Source organism: Oreochromis aureus, linkage group 4 (genome assembly GCF_013358895.1).
Source record: "Oreochromis aureus strain Israel breed Guangdong linkage group 4, ZZ_aureus, whole genome shotgun sequence".
In the NCBI taxonomy this organism is placed as follows: Eukaryota; Metazoa; Chordata; class Actinopteri; order Cichliformes; family Cichlidae; genus Oreochromis; species Oreochromis aureus.
In genome coordinates, this window is record NC_052945.1 from 10,580,332 (window position 1) to 10,595,614 (window position 15,283).

At 39.2% G+C, this 15,283-nt stretch overlaps 1 protein-coding gene across 4 annotated transcripts in view; it reads right to left on the bottom strand.

The window, feature by feature from the left end:
• Positions 1-10,905, bottom strand: part of axin1 (axin 1) — a 31,178-nt gene extending 20,273 nt beyond the window's left edge. The window contains exons 1-4 of one of the 4 annotated variants that reach the window (XM_039611389.1): positions 10,639-10,905; positions 9,721-9,801; positions 6,926-7,111; positions 641-1,612 (exon numbers count right to left, since the gene is read on the bottom strand). In XM_039611389.1, the coding sequence (XP_039467323.1) occupies positions 641-1,536 (896 nt within the window). In that variant the 5' untranslated portion in view covers positions 1,537-1,612; positions 6,926-7,111; positions 9,721-9,801; positions 10,639-10,905. Of the gene's footprint in view, positions 1-640; positions 1,613-3,658; positions 3,832-6,925; positions 7,117-9,720; positions 9,802-10,638 lie in introns of those variants that run through there. The other 3 variants (XM_039611390.1, XM_031737410.2, XM_031737411.2) reach the window with 3 other exon arrangements.
• Between the last annotated feature and the right edge of the window lie 4,378 nt (positions 10,906-15,283).

A 15,283-nucleotide genomic window follows, 5' to 3' on the forward strand; every position in this document is an offset into this window, starting at 1 on the left:
TTGCAGCAGATGTCCAAACTGAAAAAAGATCATATAGGATTGTGCATTCCAACATGTCATGTTGTTGTGAAGATTTTATTAATTTTGTGACTTAAAATTCAAAAAGAATCCCTACTTTAAGGATCTATTAACAGCCCTGGCTAACACTAAAAAACGTTTGGGAGCCCTAGACTAAACAGTCAAACATGATTTTTGCAATATTTTATTATGGAGCCCTCATATACAGAGGAAAGGGAAGGCAAAGATTACAAACTCCAGGGGCAATGATTTCGGAAGAACTCCTCCTTAAACAAAATCATTGTTTAACTCTTTCAATACAAAGTCTGTTTCAGTGCCTAAACAAAACACATGATTATTAGAGCGCCCTCACAAGAACCACAGAGATTTCTGCTGCAACCTCCAAACAGTTGGTAATGCAGCCTTATTATCTTCTGAGATTTTTTCACCACCATAAGTGCAAATACTTAAAACTCTCTTCACACAGTCTTTGCAATCTCCTGAGCTACACTCACAGTCACATCAGCCCAAGTGCTGGTGTGCAGTTTCAGGGCTTTTTTATTTTTCTAATTCAGCAGTTTGCAGAGAAATGCTGTGCAGCTAAAACTGAAGTGAAGCTTTTTCGATTGCTCGGAGGATTTACCTGTACTCGTGACTGTCCTGGAATCTTGTGCTGTTGGCAACTCGTTGCTGTGCCGTCTCCATCAGCAGCTTCTGAGTAAGACGGCTGCTTGGCGTGGGGTCACACTCAGGCAGCTCCTCTGGTCCTTGGTCGCATCTCCATTCCTCATACTCCTTTAAAGGTGGTAAATAGCTCGATAGCCCCTTTCCGTTGCCAGAAACCGAGCTCTGGTCAGTGTACAACTTTGGGCTTTCACCCCCTGTCCGCGTGTATTCCAAATATAGGTCAGATTTTAGGAATAATGGATAGGTATTTTCCTCCATCATAGTCTGTATCTCAGTCTGAGCCTGATCAAACATGGCAGGATCAATGTGAAGCTTCATCACACAGTCTCTGATGAAGGACTTTGTAGCTGGTTTGATTTGTCTAGAGACAATCCCATTGTTGTCCAGGATGTATTTTTTGTATATCAGTTTTGCCAGTTTCACCTTCTTCTCCTCAGTAACCTCACCGGCTTCAAGTTTCCGAAAACCACTGCAGGCAAACCAGAAGTCCAACATATCTGCGCATTCCTCTTGCTTGAGGAACGTCCTAAACAGCAGGATGCCATCCTGGTCATCCAGGAGAGAATGAAGAGATTCCGCCCACTTTAAGTAGGGTGGTGTTGGCGAAGCGCTGCCCTCCGGCTCGTAACCCAGGTCCAAGTCAGATCGCCTGGGTGTAGCCACAGACGGCTCACATTTGAGGCTCTCATTCTTTGAGGAGAAGCCGAGGTTGCTGTGCTGGCGACCATCACTGCATATGAGCTCTCCTTCTTCACCGGGGACAGGAGGTCTGGGAGCATCCTCAGTGAAGCTGCCTCCTAGGTCTGCTAAGTAGCCCCGTTTGTCGCTTATGCTCATAGTCCCAGCATCCATATACCACGTCCCCGTAGAGCCCACACTGCACAACTATTCGATCCAGAATTCTACTTATGCCACTGCAAAAGAACTCCTGCAAGGAGGAAAATTTATAATGAGATGCAGCTTTAACACGTTATAGAAAGGCAGTCTTTTGCTACTCAGTGACAGGGCACTAACAGTGTAACATTGTTCTGAGGTTTTTACAATGCAATTTAATCCACACTGAGAAATTCACAATCAATAGAATATAAATGTGGTTGTTGAGCTTTTTTTTGTTGTTGTTGTTTTGCCTGATTTTTTTAAAGCAGGTAAATAAATATCACTTATTTCTGTGTAAGCTTTTGAAAACTACTCTAAAGCCCTAAAGCACATTGATCTCACATTTGAGTCATGTCCAATAACACAGCCACAGGAAAATCAGTACAGCGGTACTTTATAATCATAAAAGCATAAAGTGAAAGAAAAGCATTCATGCACTAGGATCAGATATTCGACATACAATCTGCAAACCTGAGCAGAAATCGAAATCTACAGCTATTAGGCCTTTAATATGCGCCGAAAGTCTAGAGGCGTATTTTTACTAGACAGCAGTATGAATACAGTGTAGCAAATGCATATCATTAGTTCACACAGCTATTCCAGTTTCATTCAAATTAGTATTGGAAGGGTGGAAATTCACTTGGGGTTTACAAAATTAAATTGATAATGAAGCAGCCCAAGTCTATTTCCCACTAGCTGACATAGCAGTACTGCAAATGACACATTCTACATCCTTATGCCATATTCTCGTTTTATATGATACCCCCTGGTGTTAGGAAAGGACCTGGGATGGTGTATCAAATGATTTTAGGGATCAAGGACAGATCTTACTCTTTGTGTAATAACCAAGTGGGCTGCTTTTTTGCTGAGGAACGACACCGTAGAGCCCGGATCTCCACCTCTACGCAGTACGGACTGCTTAGCTTATGGCTAAGCTTCCCAGATACTGTGTCAGGATTCAATTTAAGGTCTAATGCAGCCACAGCTGACCCTTTAAATTCACATATCCACAGCAGCAGCCACTACTTCTTGACAGCTGCAAGCAGATCCAAATCACGGGTAGAGAAACTGAACGCAAATAGCCCTGACTTCAGCCTAAATCACTTCCCATTCGAAAATCCCAGTGCAGCCTACTTGTTGACTAATAGGATTAAATATAAATGTTGCCAAATTATGATTTCAGAACAAATGACAGGTGGGTTTACTCTAGCAAGATCACCCTTCCCTTTAGGGCACACCCACTCTCTTGTCTGGTTCAGTACTGATACAAATCTTTTTTTTTCTGATTGAACAAAGGCTGTATGAAGACAAAACTGGCAGCAGCGGCTCTGCTCGCTGCAGAGCCCTGGAGTGTGAGCAGCACGTGCACTGTGCATCAGGCCAGATGTGCTGGAATGAAAATTAGCCCTCCCCTCCAAAAAAACGAGCGTTTCAGGCCTATTAACGATGCTGGTAGGAATAAATCACCCGGGCAAACTGCTGCTACCTGTAAAGACGATGCATCCGCGTATTAGTATATAAATGAACGCTTCTGCGCTCTCAGGTGTGCGGCTCCGGCGGAGGTATATTTAGAAGAGATTACATACAATTTCCTCCGGTCAGAGTCGAGTTAAAACAGGGGGGGAAAAATGGCCCTTTTTTCTGAAACCGTGTCAGTTGGGTTGTTCCTTTGAAGTGAGCCTCTCATCACATCCATGTCTTGGCCTCTCCAGAATGAGCAGAACGACAGCGAGTGGGGGAGGGGAGCCAGAAACAAACTCCACACACACACACACACACACACACACACACACACACACACACACACATAGAGGGGGAGAGCGAGCCAGGCCTATCAGCAGCCGACCGACAAGTGCACAACTTTGTCACACTAATAATATCTGTGGTGTACCCGCTAACAGCTGCTAAAATAAACACACAGCATAAGCACCCGTAAACATTTCCCCTACCGTCAGAGGACACAGAGGGAATCCCAGCAACCATTTCCGAACACATTTACAATCAGCAAAGCAAAGCGATGGTATATTTCCCCCCCGATTACCGCAATCCCAATCTCTGAGCACGGGGGGAGCCATTAAAAAAGTGACATATACTTAACCGGTGAAAATCTTTCTGCTTTCGAGTGCATCGGGCTATCGGACCGACACGAGTCCCAGCCGACAGTGTCATTGTTGCGAATTGCAAGAGTTTAAAAATAACAAAGAAAGCAGTCCGCTCTCCGCCTCTCCATGGCTGTCTCTCACTGTCTGTATGGAGCTGAGGCTACAGGAGATGATGCACAGCGCCTCGCCCGTTCACTTCACAAACTGCCGGTGTTAAGCTTCGGTACATGTGGTACACCGATTTTTCCTCTCCACCCGCCTCCTCCTCCCCTCTCTCCCTCTCTCTCTTTCAAGTGGTGAAATATGAAAATTCATGCATAATGCACAGAAATACGACATAACAATACATTTAAAAAATCTACCTAAAACGAAACCGCAGTGCAATACGACTGATTAACTGCTACATACATCAGCATCACAGTGCACATTAAGCTGAAAAGCCTTTTTTTGTTGTTCACATCAGATCTACAGCCAGTATAATAACCTGTGATCTCAGCGTTGCCCTGATTTTTAATCCCTGGTATATATAAAGATTCAAAAATGCTCAAATGTTTACCTTAATGGATTTGAGGAGCCTTATTTTGTCAGACTGTGTCTTGCCAGGCAGAAACCATGACACACACTGAGAATGTATCCACAAAGGACACTAAAGAACTTCTTCAGGGAATGAGTAGCACTTATCAGCAAGAGCAGACTACACTTCAGAGCAGGTTGGGCAACCACTTGTTTCGGAGTCAGAGAGTCTGCAGGTTTCATTCCAACCACAGACTGCACCAGATGACTTTACTGATTACTCTACAAGAGCCGCTTTGATCAGTTAAAATCAGCAAGGGTTTACTCTTCCTGTTATGTGCTGTATTCAGGCGGCCTTTATCATAAATTTTTACCACCAGGAAGTTTCGCTAGAACATCTGATAAAGCAGACATCAAACGTACCGGTACATAACACATAATGATGAGGCCATCAGCAAAACTTTAACATACTAATAGTGTGAAAACAATGAATCTGGCTGGCCTCATTATTCATCCCTTAGACACAAACACTTGTGATGCATTCAGTGTAAAAAAAATATGGTACATTTTCTGTGTAAATGCAATGTTTACTAGCTTGCAATTTTTGAAAGTATTTTTAACGCAACTGGGACAAAGAGATCTTGTTCGAGTGTCTTTATGAAGAAAACTCAAAAAAGTGTTGGAGACAGACAACAACATGCAATTGCATCACATTTATGTCTTAAAAACTGAAATGCATGAATTAACAAATATAATAAGCAGTTTACAATAGCCAGTGTGCAGCTGCTGACTGACTGTGTCATGTCAATTCCTCAGCTGTCACACTGTTTTACTGAGCCTAAGATGTAAAGCTAGTGGGGCACTATAATAACATATTGTTTTTGATTTGTAAGTAATTACATGAAATCATTAAAAAAAAAAAACTAGAGTAGGATAACAGGATACAGCTGTATACAACAAGAATTTCACACTTTGTCTCAACGTATCACTCCAAACACCGGCTCAAACCTGGAAACCTTTCAAGTGTGAACTGTAGTTCTTACAATATTTATGCGGGCAACATAAAACATGAAAAAGGCCCAATGCACTGCAGCCTCCTCGAGGCAAAATTGATTTTGTGCAGAAGCAGTTTAAGCATTTTAAGTACCCTGACAGTTCTCTCTTTATAGCATCAGTTACTCTGTGTTATTGTTGTTTCTTCCAAAAGCAAATCAGAAGAGCACGCAAATTCCAGTACTGGCAATTTTTTAACTGGTACTTTCTTTGAGTGAAACAAAAATAATTTGGTGCTTTAGCCTCATATGTAGATCTGTAGTTTAAATCTTGATGTTTTTATTGATTCATAGCTTTTAACAATCAAACAGGTAATATTGTGAAGAACATCTTTTACGAACTACAAGTACTAATACAAATAGTTATCCAAACCTTTATCACCCCTCAGCTGGTTAACTGTAAATCCCTGCACATATTCGTTAGTACCTGACTGATATATTGGTGGGCGCTGACATATCGATATCACAATTTGTAATGGCCGATAAATATAAGTAAAAAAGAGATGGGAGATGTTGCGTCTGTCAGCCAGGGGGCACTGTGTAACTTCCCAGTTGGCAACACTTGTTTGGAATATCCCAATCATAACAACCAGTTTGTCCGAGCAGAGTCGGGCAGAGTGTAAACAGAGTGTACACAAGTAATCCATGACTTGCTGTGACAATAATCAAGCATTGTCATGTTATCTTAATAAGGACTCGTAAATAACTACTCCTACCAGATGTTAGGCAAATCTGTTTATGTTTGAAAGAAAAAAAATGGCTGATTGTATTTGTAAATGACCAAGGCAACCATTCTCTGCCACCAGACTCTGGAATCATCCCACATAAAAGCATATTTATGTGCTTATTTTATTTGACAAATTTTATCATTTTATCCTAGGGTTTGCATACCATTTTATTTATTTATTGAATATTTTATTTGTTTTTTATTGTTATCATGTTGCTTTGTTATGGGTTCTTGCGTTTTGTACCCGTTTTTTGGAGACCTGAGAGCATACTATGATCAATGGGTTAGCGAGCTGTGATGAGCTTAAAGTCAGAGTTTTACATGAGCAACTTGTTAAGGCGTACATTACTAAAGCTAGTTTAATATCCCCTTCAGTGGACTACTTGGAATGGTAACATGTGATATTACTTGTATCTAATCTAAAGTTTCCAAGCTCCAATTAAAAACAACCAGCAGCACCAAGAGTGCAATCAGCTTTAAAATAAATACATGAACTCCAGTCAAAATCTTTATTTTAACACTCTTTTTGCAGCATTACTCTCTTTTCTTATTTCCAGTAGTGTTGTACTTTTTGTCAGATTTTTTTGAATCATCATGACCTGATAATGTCTACGATTGGAATCATTTTGTGAAAAAGAAAAGTCATATGGCGAGTGAAACGCCTCTTTTATGTCAGGACACACACAGCCTGAACCGGAAAACCAAGTTTAACAGAGAAAGTTGAAAGATACCCCTTATCACTGACTGAGAGTTTCAGGTTTAGTCAAGCCAGCTAGCACAAAGGAAGTGCTGCTATGTCAAACTTCTTTTGTAGTATACTCCTTTGTAGTGTTAACTGGAAATTAAAACGGTTCTCTTAGATTTTCTCCTCCAAGGGTCAACAGGTTCTGGGTCTACATGTTTATATTTGGTGAACGGTGAACGCACAGATGGAGAAAAGGCTGATCTGCATGCAAATGCACCTGCATTACCTTGAGTTTGATTGACTTCCTCACGCATCCTCCAGTAGTGCATCCTTTTATTGAAGATTCCATTGTATTGCTACTCAACACACATTTCTTCCGTAAAGGTAAAGCCCTTCTCACCCCTATGAAATGGAAAGTCCTGGCTGAAGCAGAATGTCGCCATAACGGTTTGCCATTGCAATCCATTTGCTTCTGAAAAGAAAGAAATATTGGTTAAGACTAGTTCCTACATAACTGAAAACATGTAGGAGTTCAACATGATGGAATAGTTACATTTTCATTTGAAGATGTTTCTGCTGCAAAATATTTGAAACCAAAACCATTACTGATCTATATTCGAAATATTCTTGAAAAAACAAAGCTAAAGCTCCTAACACTAGGGTAGGGTGGCCTCATGCCCAACACAATGACCCAGTCCAGTACACTGACAGTTTAAAGTTGTAAAAAACTATAAAATTGTGGGGTCTTTACCTTAGATTATAAAGTGCCATGAGGCGTTGTGATTTGGTGCCCTATAAATAAAACTGAATTGAATTAAAAAGCCCAACTTTTTAGAGTTTAATGATTTGAGAGAAAAATCATTCAATCCCTCCCGAGATAATTTGAGATCTGTTGCATTACAAAAACCACTGACACAAGTTGACACTGAGGAAAGTACAGGAGTATGTCAAAGAATCAAGAAACAGGCAAACTATGCAGAAAATAGCATCCTCTCTAACCCGGCCTTAGCCCTGCTGCCACCTTTAGTTCAACGATAAATAACAATCTTACTGTAAATAAATCTCTCAGTTTGTACAAACTCCTCTTATATAATCAGGAGTTGTGCAACCACAATTGGCACACAGATACCTCTTGAGCATCTGAAGGTTCTTATCTATATCACATGTAATGGTGTCATCACATTGTCTTGCAACCACTTGGCAACAGGCTAAGATGATATGATGACATCATTACATCTGATATAGATAAGAACCTTCAGATGCCCAAGAGGTATCTGTGCCCCAGTTTTGGTTGCACAACTCCTGATTGTACAGGAAGTGTCGGTGAGCAATCAGAAAGAGATTTCTCATATTACAGTTAAAGTAAATAAGAGGAGGTTAAAGTCCCCAAAATTAACAGATTTGATGGTTCTACTTTAATGCGTGTTTTCCAGAAGTTAGATCTACTTTTAACTTCAGCAGTTAACAAGAAACAAAATGTACCTTTTTGCATCGAACTGTCCCTAAAAATAAGTGTGCTTTATCATAAAAAAGACAAATTCACACACTTTGACCTCTTTTGGCATGCTGTCCAAAACATAACACCACAAACTGTAAATAACTGCAACAGTGAAAAGGTTTAAAAACATAAGCTCAAGAAGTCCTGTAACCAGAAGGCGTTTTAAACTGGACCCCTTTGATAGTTTGAAACAGCTGGGTGTGAAATTCATACGAAAAAAAATGCTCTTCCCTTTCTTTTTAACTACAAATAAATAGCCCTCAAGCAACTGGCCCAGCCAAGCTGCTTAGTGCACAGAGGAACAATAGAAGAGGCTTCTCTGTGCCTAACTCTGAAGTGTGAACAAGAACTGGTTTTCACTAAAATCAGCAAACCTTTTGTAAAACAAGCACTTTGTGTCAGAATTGTTATGGAAACACACTTGTATAAAGCCTTTAAGGAGAAGATTTGACATTTTATTCTTAATTCCTTTATGCATGTACCCTTCCTTCATACTAAATTCTAAAAATGCATATCCACTATTCTGTACTTTGCAGGAGGAATTTTTTTACAACCCTTCAAAGCTACCTTTTAAAAATTGTTCTCATATTTTAAAATATTGTCAAATTACTGCTGCAGCTAAGCATTACCAGAGGACAACTTAATGTCTCCCAGTTCAGCTCTTTATGCATTCTTTTGTTCCACCTGTCAGTGTGGATTTAGGCTTTTTTGTAGGCTTTGGCTGAAACAGGCTTATCTCTGCTGAAGACTCTCTGATGAACAAAGCCACATTAAGATATTTAAATGGAAGCTCCCATTTTCAGCGCACACAATAAAGATTTTTCAAGCTGGCTGTCTTCAAAGAGTTTGCCAAAAGTTAAGAAGTATAAAAGAAACAACGAAGAGGACAATGCATCTTTCAAAGCTCTCAAAACTATAATGTAAAGCAATCGCGGGGCTTATGGACTAAAAACATTCAAAACCGTTGATATGACGAATGAATATTAAAGCTTTTCTGTATTTGTTTTAAGTTCTGGAAATGATCCAAAGAGTAATATCAAAAGACTGTCAGAAAATGTATTCTGATGTCCTGCTGATATCCTTTGTCCAGGCTGAATAGATCATGACTAACAAGTCTTGGAATGGATTAGCCACAGAGGATTGAGCAATTTGCAGACTTGAGTTTATTTTGCAGGATATTATAGCTTGCAGAGCACCATATTCCCACAAAAAGGGAAGAAAAATCTTATTAAAAGGCCTACATTTCCCATGGTGATATAATACCAAAGACATACATGCGGAACCATGTACCAAATGGCGAAAATGCATTGCCAGACATCTGCCGGCTGGAAGAAATCCAAATTAATTTAAGTGTTCAATCTATCGTGGTCTTCACTTGTCTGGTCATCCGATACACACTCACTGGTCAAATCAGATGATGTGCTTTGCTTTTGATGAGAGGGCTGACACAACAAAACAGTACGGCACTGACATGAAAGACGGTAACGGACGTAAGGGAACGATACACAAGACAAAGGAAAGTAACACCAATTTTCATCCTCACAGATTCCAAAGCAAACATTAGACCTGCTGGTTTACCTTACTGTGTGCTTCTTGGTTTTGTTGTGCTGAATCGCAGACTACTCCCACCGCTTTTCTAGGCATCGAGTATAGTCCTTCATAGTCTGCAGTAAAGACAGCCGCCATCTTTAATCACAACAGAGTCCATCTGTCGATGGTTCTTCCCTTTCTACCCTCTCTTTCTCTGTTCCAGTCTCTCTGTTCCAGCCCTCTGTTTGTTGTGGGGGGGTTCTTATTTTCCATCCAACATCAAACCACCATATCGACAGGCTCATGGGCCGCCCAGTAGGGGAGCAGCTTGAACATGCTGCATTGGCTGTTGTCCTTTTCCAAGCTGCAGTTGAACTGACCGCATTTATTTTTCTCTGAATTATATGGATAGCTTGCATAACATATTTCTGCTCTCAGGCCTTTGATTTCAACAAGCCTGGCCTCAAAGCTCCTCCATGATTGCTCCTGAATGCATCTTTTCTTTGGATGTTCTGATTGATGTGTTTTGGGGTTCTCTTTGATTTAGGCCACATCTGTGTAACTACAATTAAATTCATGCATTTTTTATTCAAGATTCAGATCGTTTAAGCCTCACATCTGTTTTAATGTTTTGGGTGTTTTCCCCCTATTTTCGTCTATTCCGTCATATGTAATGTACAAAGAACATCGTTCCTTTAAAGCAAAGCTCAGCTGGAATTCTTTGATCTCACCAACTGAAGCTCAGTTTGACTTAAGAACCTTCGGACGCAATTATAAGTCTAAAAAGACTGTAGCTGCCTGCTTTCGTCCAGCTAATGCATTTCATTTAAAGTGACATTTCTTTTTTGCTGCTTTTTAGCTTTCAAAGCTTGAATGCAAAGCCGTATATTGTTTACTGTCACTGTTGTTGCACAAAACTCTTTGAATGAACAATGAAAGGAATTGAATTTCAAAATGGTAGATGCTCTCACCTTTCTCTCCTGCTGTTTGGCTCGTCGGATCTTATTTCTGTTGTCCGCCATGACTGGGCGCAGTCCCCTGTCTGCCACTCTCCAATACTTTCTTCTCATAATGATTCTTACTAGTGTGTTGCTGAAAGATGAGCATCTTTACTTTATACTACAGCTTTAGCTGTGCGACCCTATTGGAGGAAACAAGGACCAGATGATTGCATGCACAATGGTATTGTAGCTATGGTAACAGACCCAACAGGCATGAGGACGTGCACCTAATTGCTTGTACAAATTTAAAAAGAGAGAGAGAGTAAGAAAGAGAGTGAGAGAGAGGGAGAAATATAAGTATTCAGTCAAATCGAATTGTTTCTTAGACGTCTCGCAGGCTTTTCAGCCATGAGAGGATTTGTTATTTAAACTTACACGTATGTGCTGTGTAAGGTGGTGGAAACAGCCTTGCTAATAAGCAAATGAATGCAAAGAAAAGAGAAGAGATGTGGGTGAATGGAAAATTTGGAGAGAGAAAGAGAGATGATATTGCTTTTGTCATGTAGCTTAATCAGCTGCTTACCTTTCAAGTGGATTTCACACTTGCATGTCTTTTTGAGACCAGGGTCAAATCCGGCGTACCCTTCGCACAATAACCAATTTTCCCTTCAAACTACACCAGCAGAGACCTGCAGCGTTGGCTGCCACTTCATCACATTCAATTTACACGATCTACGCTTAAAACTTACATTTATGTTGCTCTATTTTTTTTAAAAACACATATTTGTGCAAATCTGTCAAAATTACTGTCACTTTGTTACTTTGTTCTTTTTTTGTTAGTAAGTAAATTATATTTATACAGCACTGTTTAAGCCAAGGAAGCAGTCACAAAGTGCTTAGAGTTAACATTAAAAACCAGGCTGTGTCAGGTCAATAAGGACACACCTGAACCAATCAAAACAACTCAAAGTTAAAAAAAAAATCTAAACAAAATTCCAAACGCTTAGCTGTCCAAGTAGCTGTACTGTGTATTAATTTAACAGAGTTAGTGCTCTTTTTATGTGATTTTCTACCAAAAAAACGGAGGAAACAATTATCTTTGTTGAGGTAATCTAACATACTTCTGAACTTCTAAAGTTTATTTTATGGTTCTGCGTGTACACTGAAAAAAGAACCAACTTAATTGAATTATTTCAATTGGTAACACCTAATTTAATTAAGTTCTTTGAAATGAAGTTAATACATTAGATAAATCAGTTGTGTTATCTAATGTATTAACTTCATTTCAAAGAACTTAATTAAATTAGGTGTTACCAATTGAAATAATTCAATTAAGTTGGTTCACCTATTTTCTTTTTACAGTGTATGTTTATTTCCATAAGTATTTTCCTGCGCAGAGGGGTATGCAACTTACGCAAACATGCTTGCATCCAGTTCTCCAAAAAACTAACAGTATGAAGCTCAGTCGATGAACCTGCGCTGACTGACTGAAAATTGGTCCAGAACAGAAATGGGAGGAATAAAAGAGTTCACCACAAACAGCGGAAACACGAGAAGCAAAAAGCACAGTTGGTGGCTACAGTGGATGCTTTTCCTTCTTTTTAACACTTCACTTCACATCAGCTTTTTGTATAACTTTGCTTTTCTCCATGGCCACTTGTTTATGACAGTGCCCCCTAGTAATGGGAAGCAGCTACAAAGTATCAACACACAGCCAAAGATAGTTGCCATTACTGATAAGTCAAAGGAGCAATGTATTGACTGCATTTAGTAGAGGCCCTTAGGGATTAATGACGGTCTGTTATCTTGATGGTGGTGCTAATGTGCATGCTCCGCATGTACATGGTTATTAAGGAAAACATCTCTAAGCATTTTATGCATGGACAAGGAAAATAAGAGTCAACATCAGCTTTGACTGTGCATGCTTTTATCTCATTTTTAACTTCAGACTGTGCACAGTATTCTCGACAGCACTTTTCTACAGTTGACCACCTGATGTGCTACGATGTTCTTGACAGCACTTCTTTTGCATTTTTCATGGATGAAATGAAAACAGAAAATCCTTTCTTTAAAATAACACGTGTTGACATAGCCCTTTTAAGGTACTATAAAAGATAGAAATAGCTACAGAGATGTCACCCATTGGTTTGTGAAGTCCCATTTTGAAGCCTTGAGATCAGCCTTTCCTTGGCTGTAAAAAACACAGATGTGATAAGAACAGGCATGTCTGAAACATCACTTGCTCATTGGCTCATTGGCCATAGCTTGTTAATAACAAGCCAGCAAGTGGGGAGAAAATGCCATAGCTATCACATCTAGCGGCACTTTTACACTGACTTCAAACTAATTCTATAAAACCAATTTTAAAGGCACCCAAGGTAATTAATTAGCTTTTCTACCACAACAACAACAAAAAAAAGTTAAGAACCATATCCATCAAATCAAAACAAGAATGATAACTTTCTGGTTAGGTAGAATTTGTCACTTCAAGGATTAAAGGAAGCTTAATTATTTAGGTTTTAAAAAGAGAGCTGCTGAGCCAAAACTCCTTTAACTGAACATATACGTACCCATAAGAGTGTGTCTGTACTGTTGGCTTTTTTATTCCATGCTTTCTGCTACAGTACAAGTGCAAACTTTAAATAAAGTGCATACATAGTTAGCACTTGTGGTCCCAGCAATATGAAGGAATAGACAGGGAAATATTTTTTATGAAATGAACAACTTTTTATCAAAACCAGTCTAGCGTGACTGCCATAAAAATGCTTAAAGATGTAAAATAGAAAAACAACCAGAAGGTTAGTGCAGACTACTTATTTTTATATTTATTTACTGATTGATTTATTGTCCACTTACTGTCAGTTACCAGAACTCAGACAAAGCAAATGTGCTTCAGTCTAGAGGAAAAAAAATCTTGTGTGTTTACCACAAAAAAATAAATAAATAAATATTCTCATAGTTTCAGGGCATAAGAGTATTCATTCACAGGCAGCATAGCAAAATAGGATTTCTCACAGCAACAGACCAATAAATAATTAAACAGACTGCTACAGTGATACTACTTATTCTCTCAGGGAGTAAGATGCTTGGTGTTTCCTTCATAAAGAAGAATGCACACTGTAATCTTACACTGGAAAATATTATATTTCTCAGGTTGTAATGTTGCAGGGGTTTATGATTTGAAAAAGCAGACCAGGGAAAAAAATAATCTATGTGCTATAAAATAAACCACAGGCCCTTTGAGCAGTTTGAAATCCTTTCGATTCAATGCTGGATGCTCATCTGGTTTTATTGTAGAAACCTGCCCGTAAGACAGTTACAGTCTGCTCAATAAAAGTTCATCTTAAGAGCATGCAATCCTAAATAACAGGGGAAAACAAATCAAATAATTCCCTAGATGGGTGTCAGCTGTAGTTCAACAGTCACCTTTGTTAAATACTTGAGAAACTTAAAAAAATCTCACAGTCTGAAAAAATATATTAATAAATTTAACACTCTTGTTTTTCAGTACTTTGCCATTTATTTTAGATGAAAGTTTGCTTGCTTTGGTCTACTAAAGCACAGAAAGAAACTGCCACGTTTCGAGGCACTCTGAATTCAATTTACCTGTGTGGTTTTATCCCACAGAAAGCCCATTTTCAGTCTGTAGTGCTGTATGCAGGCCAAGGTGAGTACTCTACATCTGCAATTTCCACTGCTAACACATTCCCACTGGAAATGAGTCTTATTCATTTTTCAAACAGCCTCTAGCATATCTGATACAATAAAATAAAATATAAAAAGCAGCTCAGCCAAGCATTCATCTTTGATGTTTTGCAAAGAAATACAGTGGAAAGCTGCAGTCTGACTTCATGCATATTGTATTCCTTGTATTCCTTAGCAACGAATTGCAAGCAGCTCACTGGTTTTTGTAGTTACTTCTCATTCAAGTCCATCTCTGTCAATTCCATACTGACTAAAACAATGGGACTGCACAAAATTGGATTAGAGTTAGATTTGTTCTGATCATACATTTTCTGTAGCACCACTGTAAGCCAAGCTGGGAAATACAAAGTTTTTGAGTTCCTGAGGTTGCAGACATTTAAATCAGTTACACTTTACACATTGTTTGATAACACTTTTTTCCACTTAATATCCTTAGAAAAAAACTTTATCAACAAGATAATTATTTATATATAAGAAGGGTTAATCTTCAGGTAATATCATCTTTACTTTTGCTTAACCCCATTGCTTAAATTAGTTCAATTCTAGATCGTGTACTGTCTTCGTTTTACAGACTGTAGCAACATCACAATTTCTTGTAGCTTTCAACAGAAACAAAGAGTAACAAAGTAACAAAGAGTAACAACAAAAGCAAACCTACCTTCTGTGTAGCTCTCTGTTGCTAACACTAGCCATAGAAGAGCAGAGACCTCTGCCTGCCAAAGATTACAAACGGATCTTGTTTTCACGGAGTAGAGAACAGCGTCCTCTTGTGGCCAAATGTCGACAATACATTTGTACCGATTGCATGGGGTTTTATCTCAGCAGAATAGTGGCGCCTGTGTCGTGGGAAAAAGACTTGAAGTAGCAGCTCTCCACAAGTCATGGAATATACACTCACAATGAAAATAAGCAAGCCGCGACAGCTATTCTCATAACTATTAAAAGATATCTTGATGACGAACACAGCGCA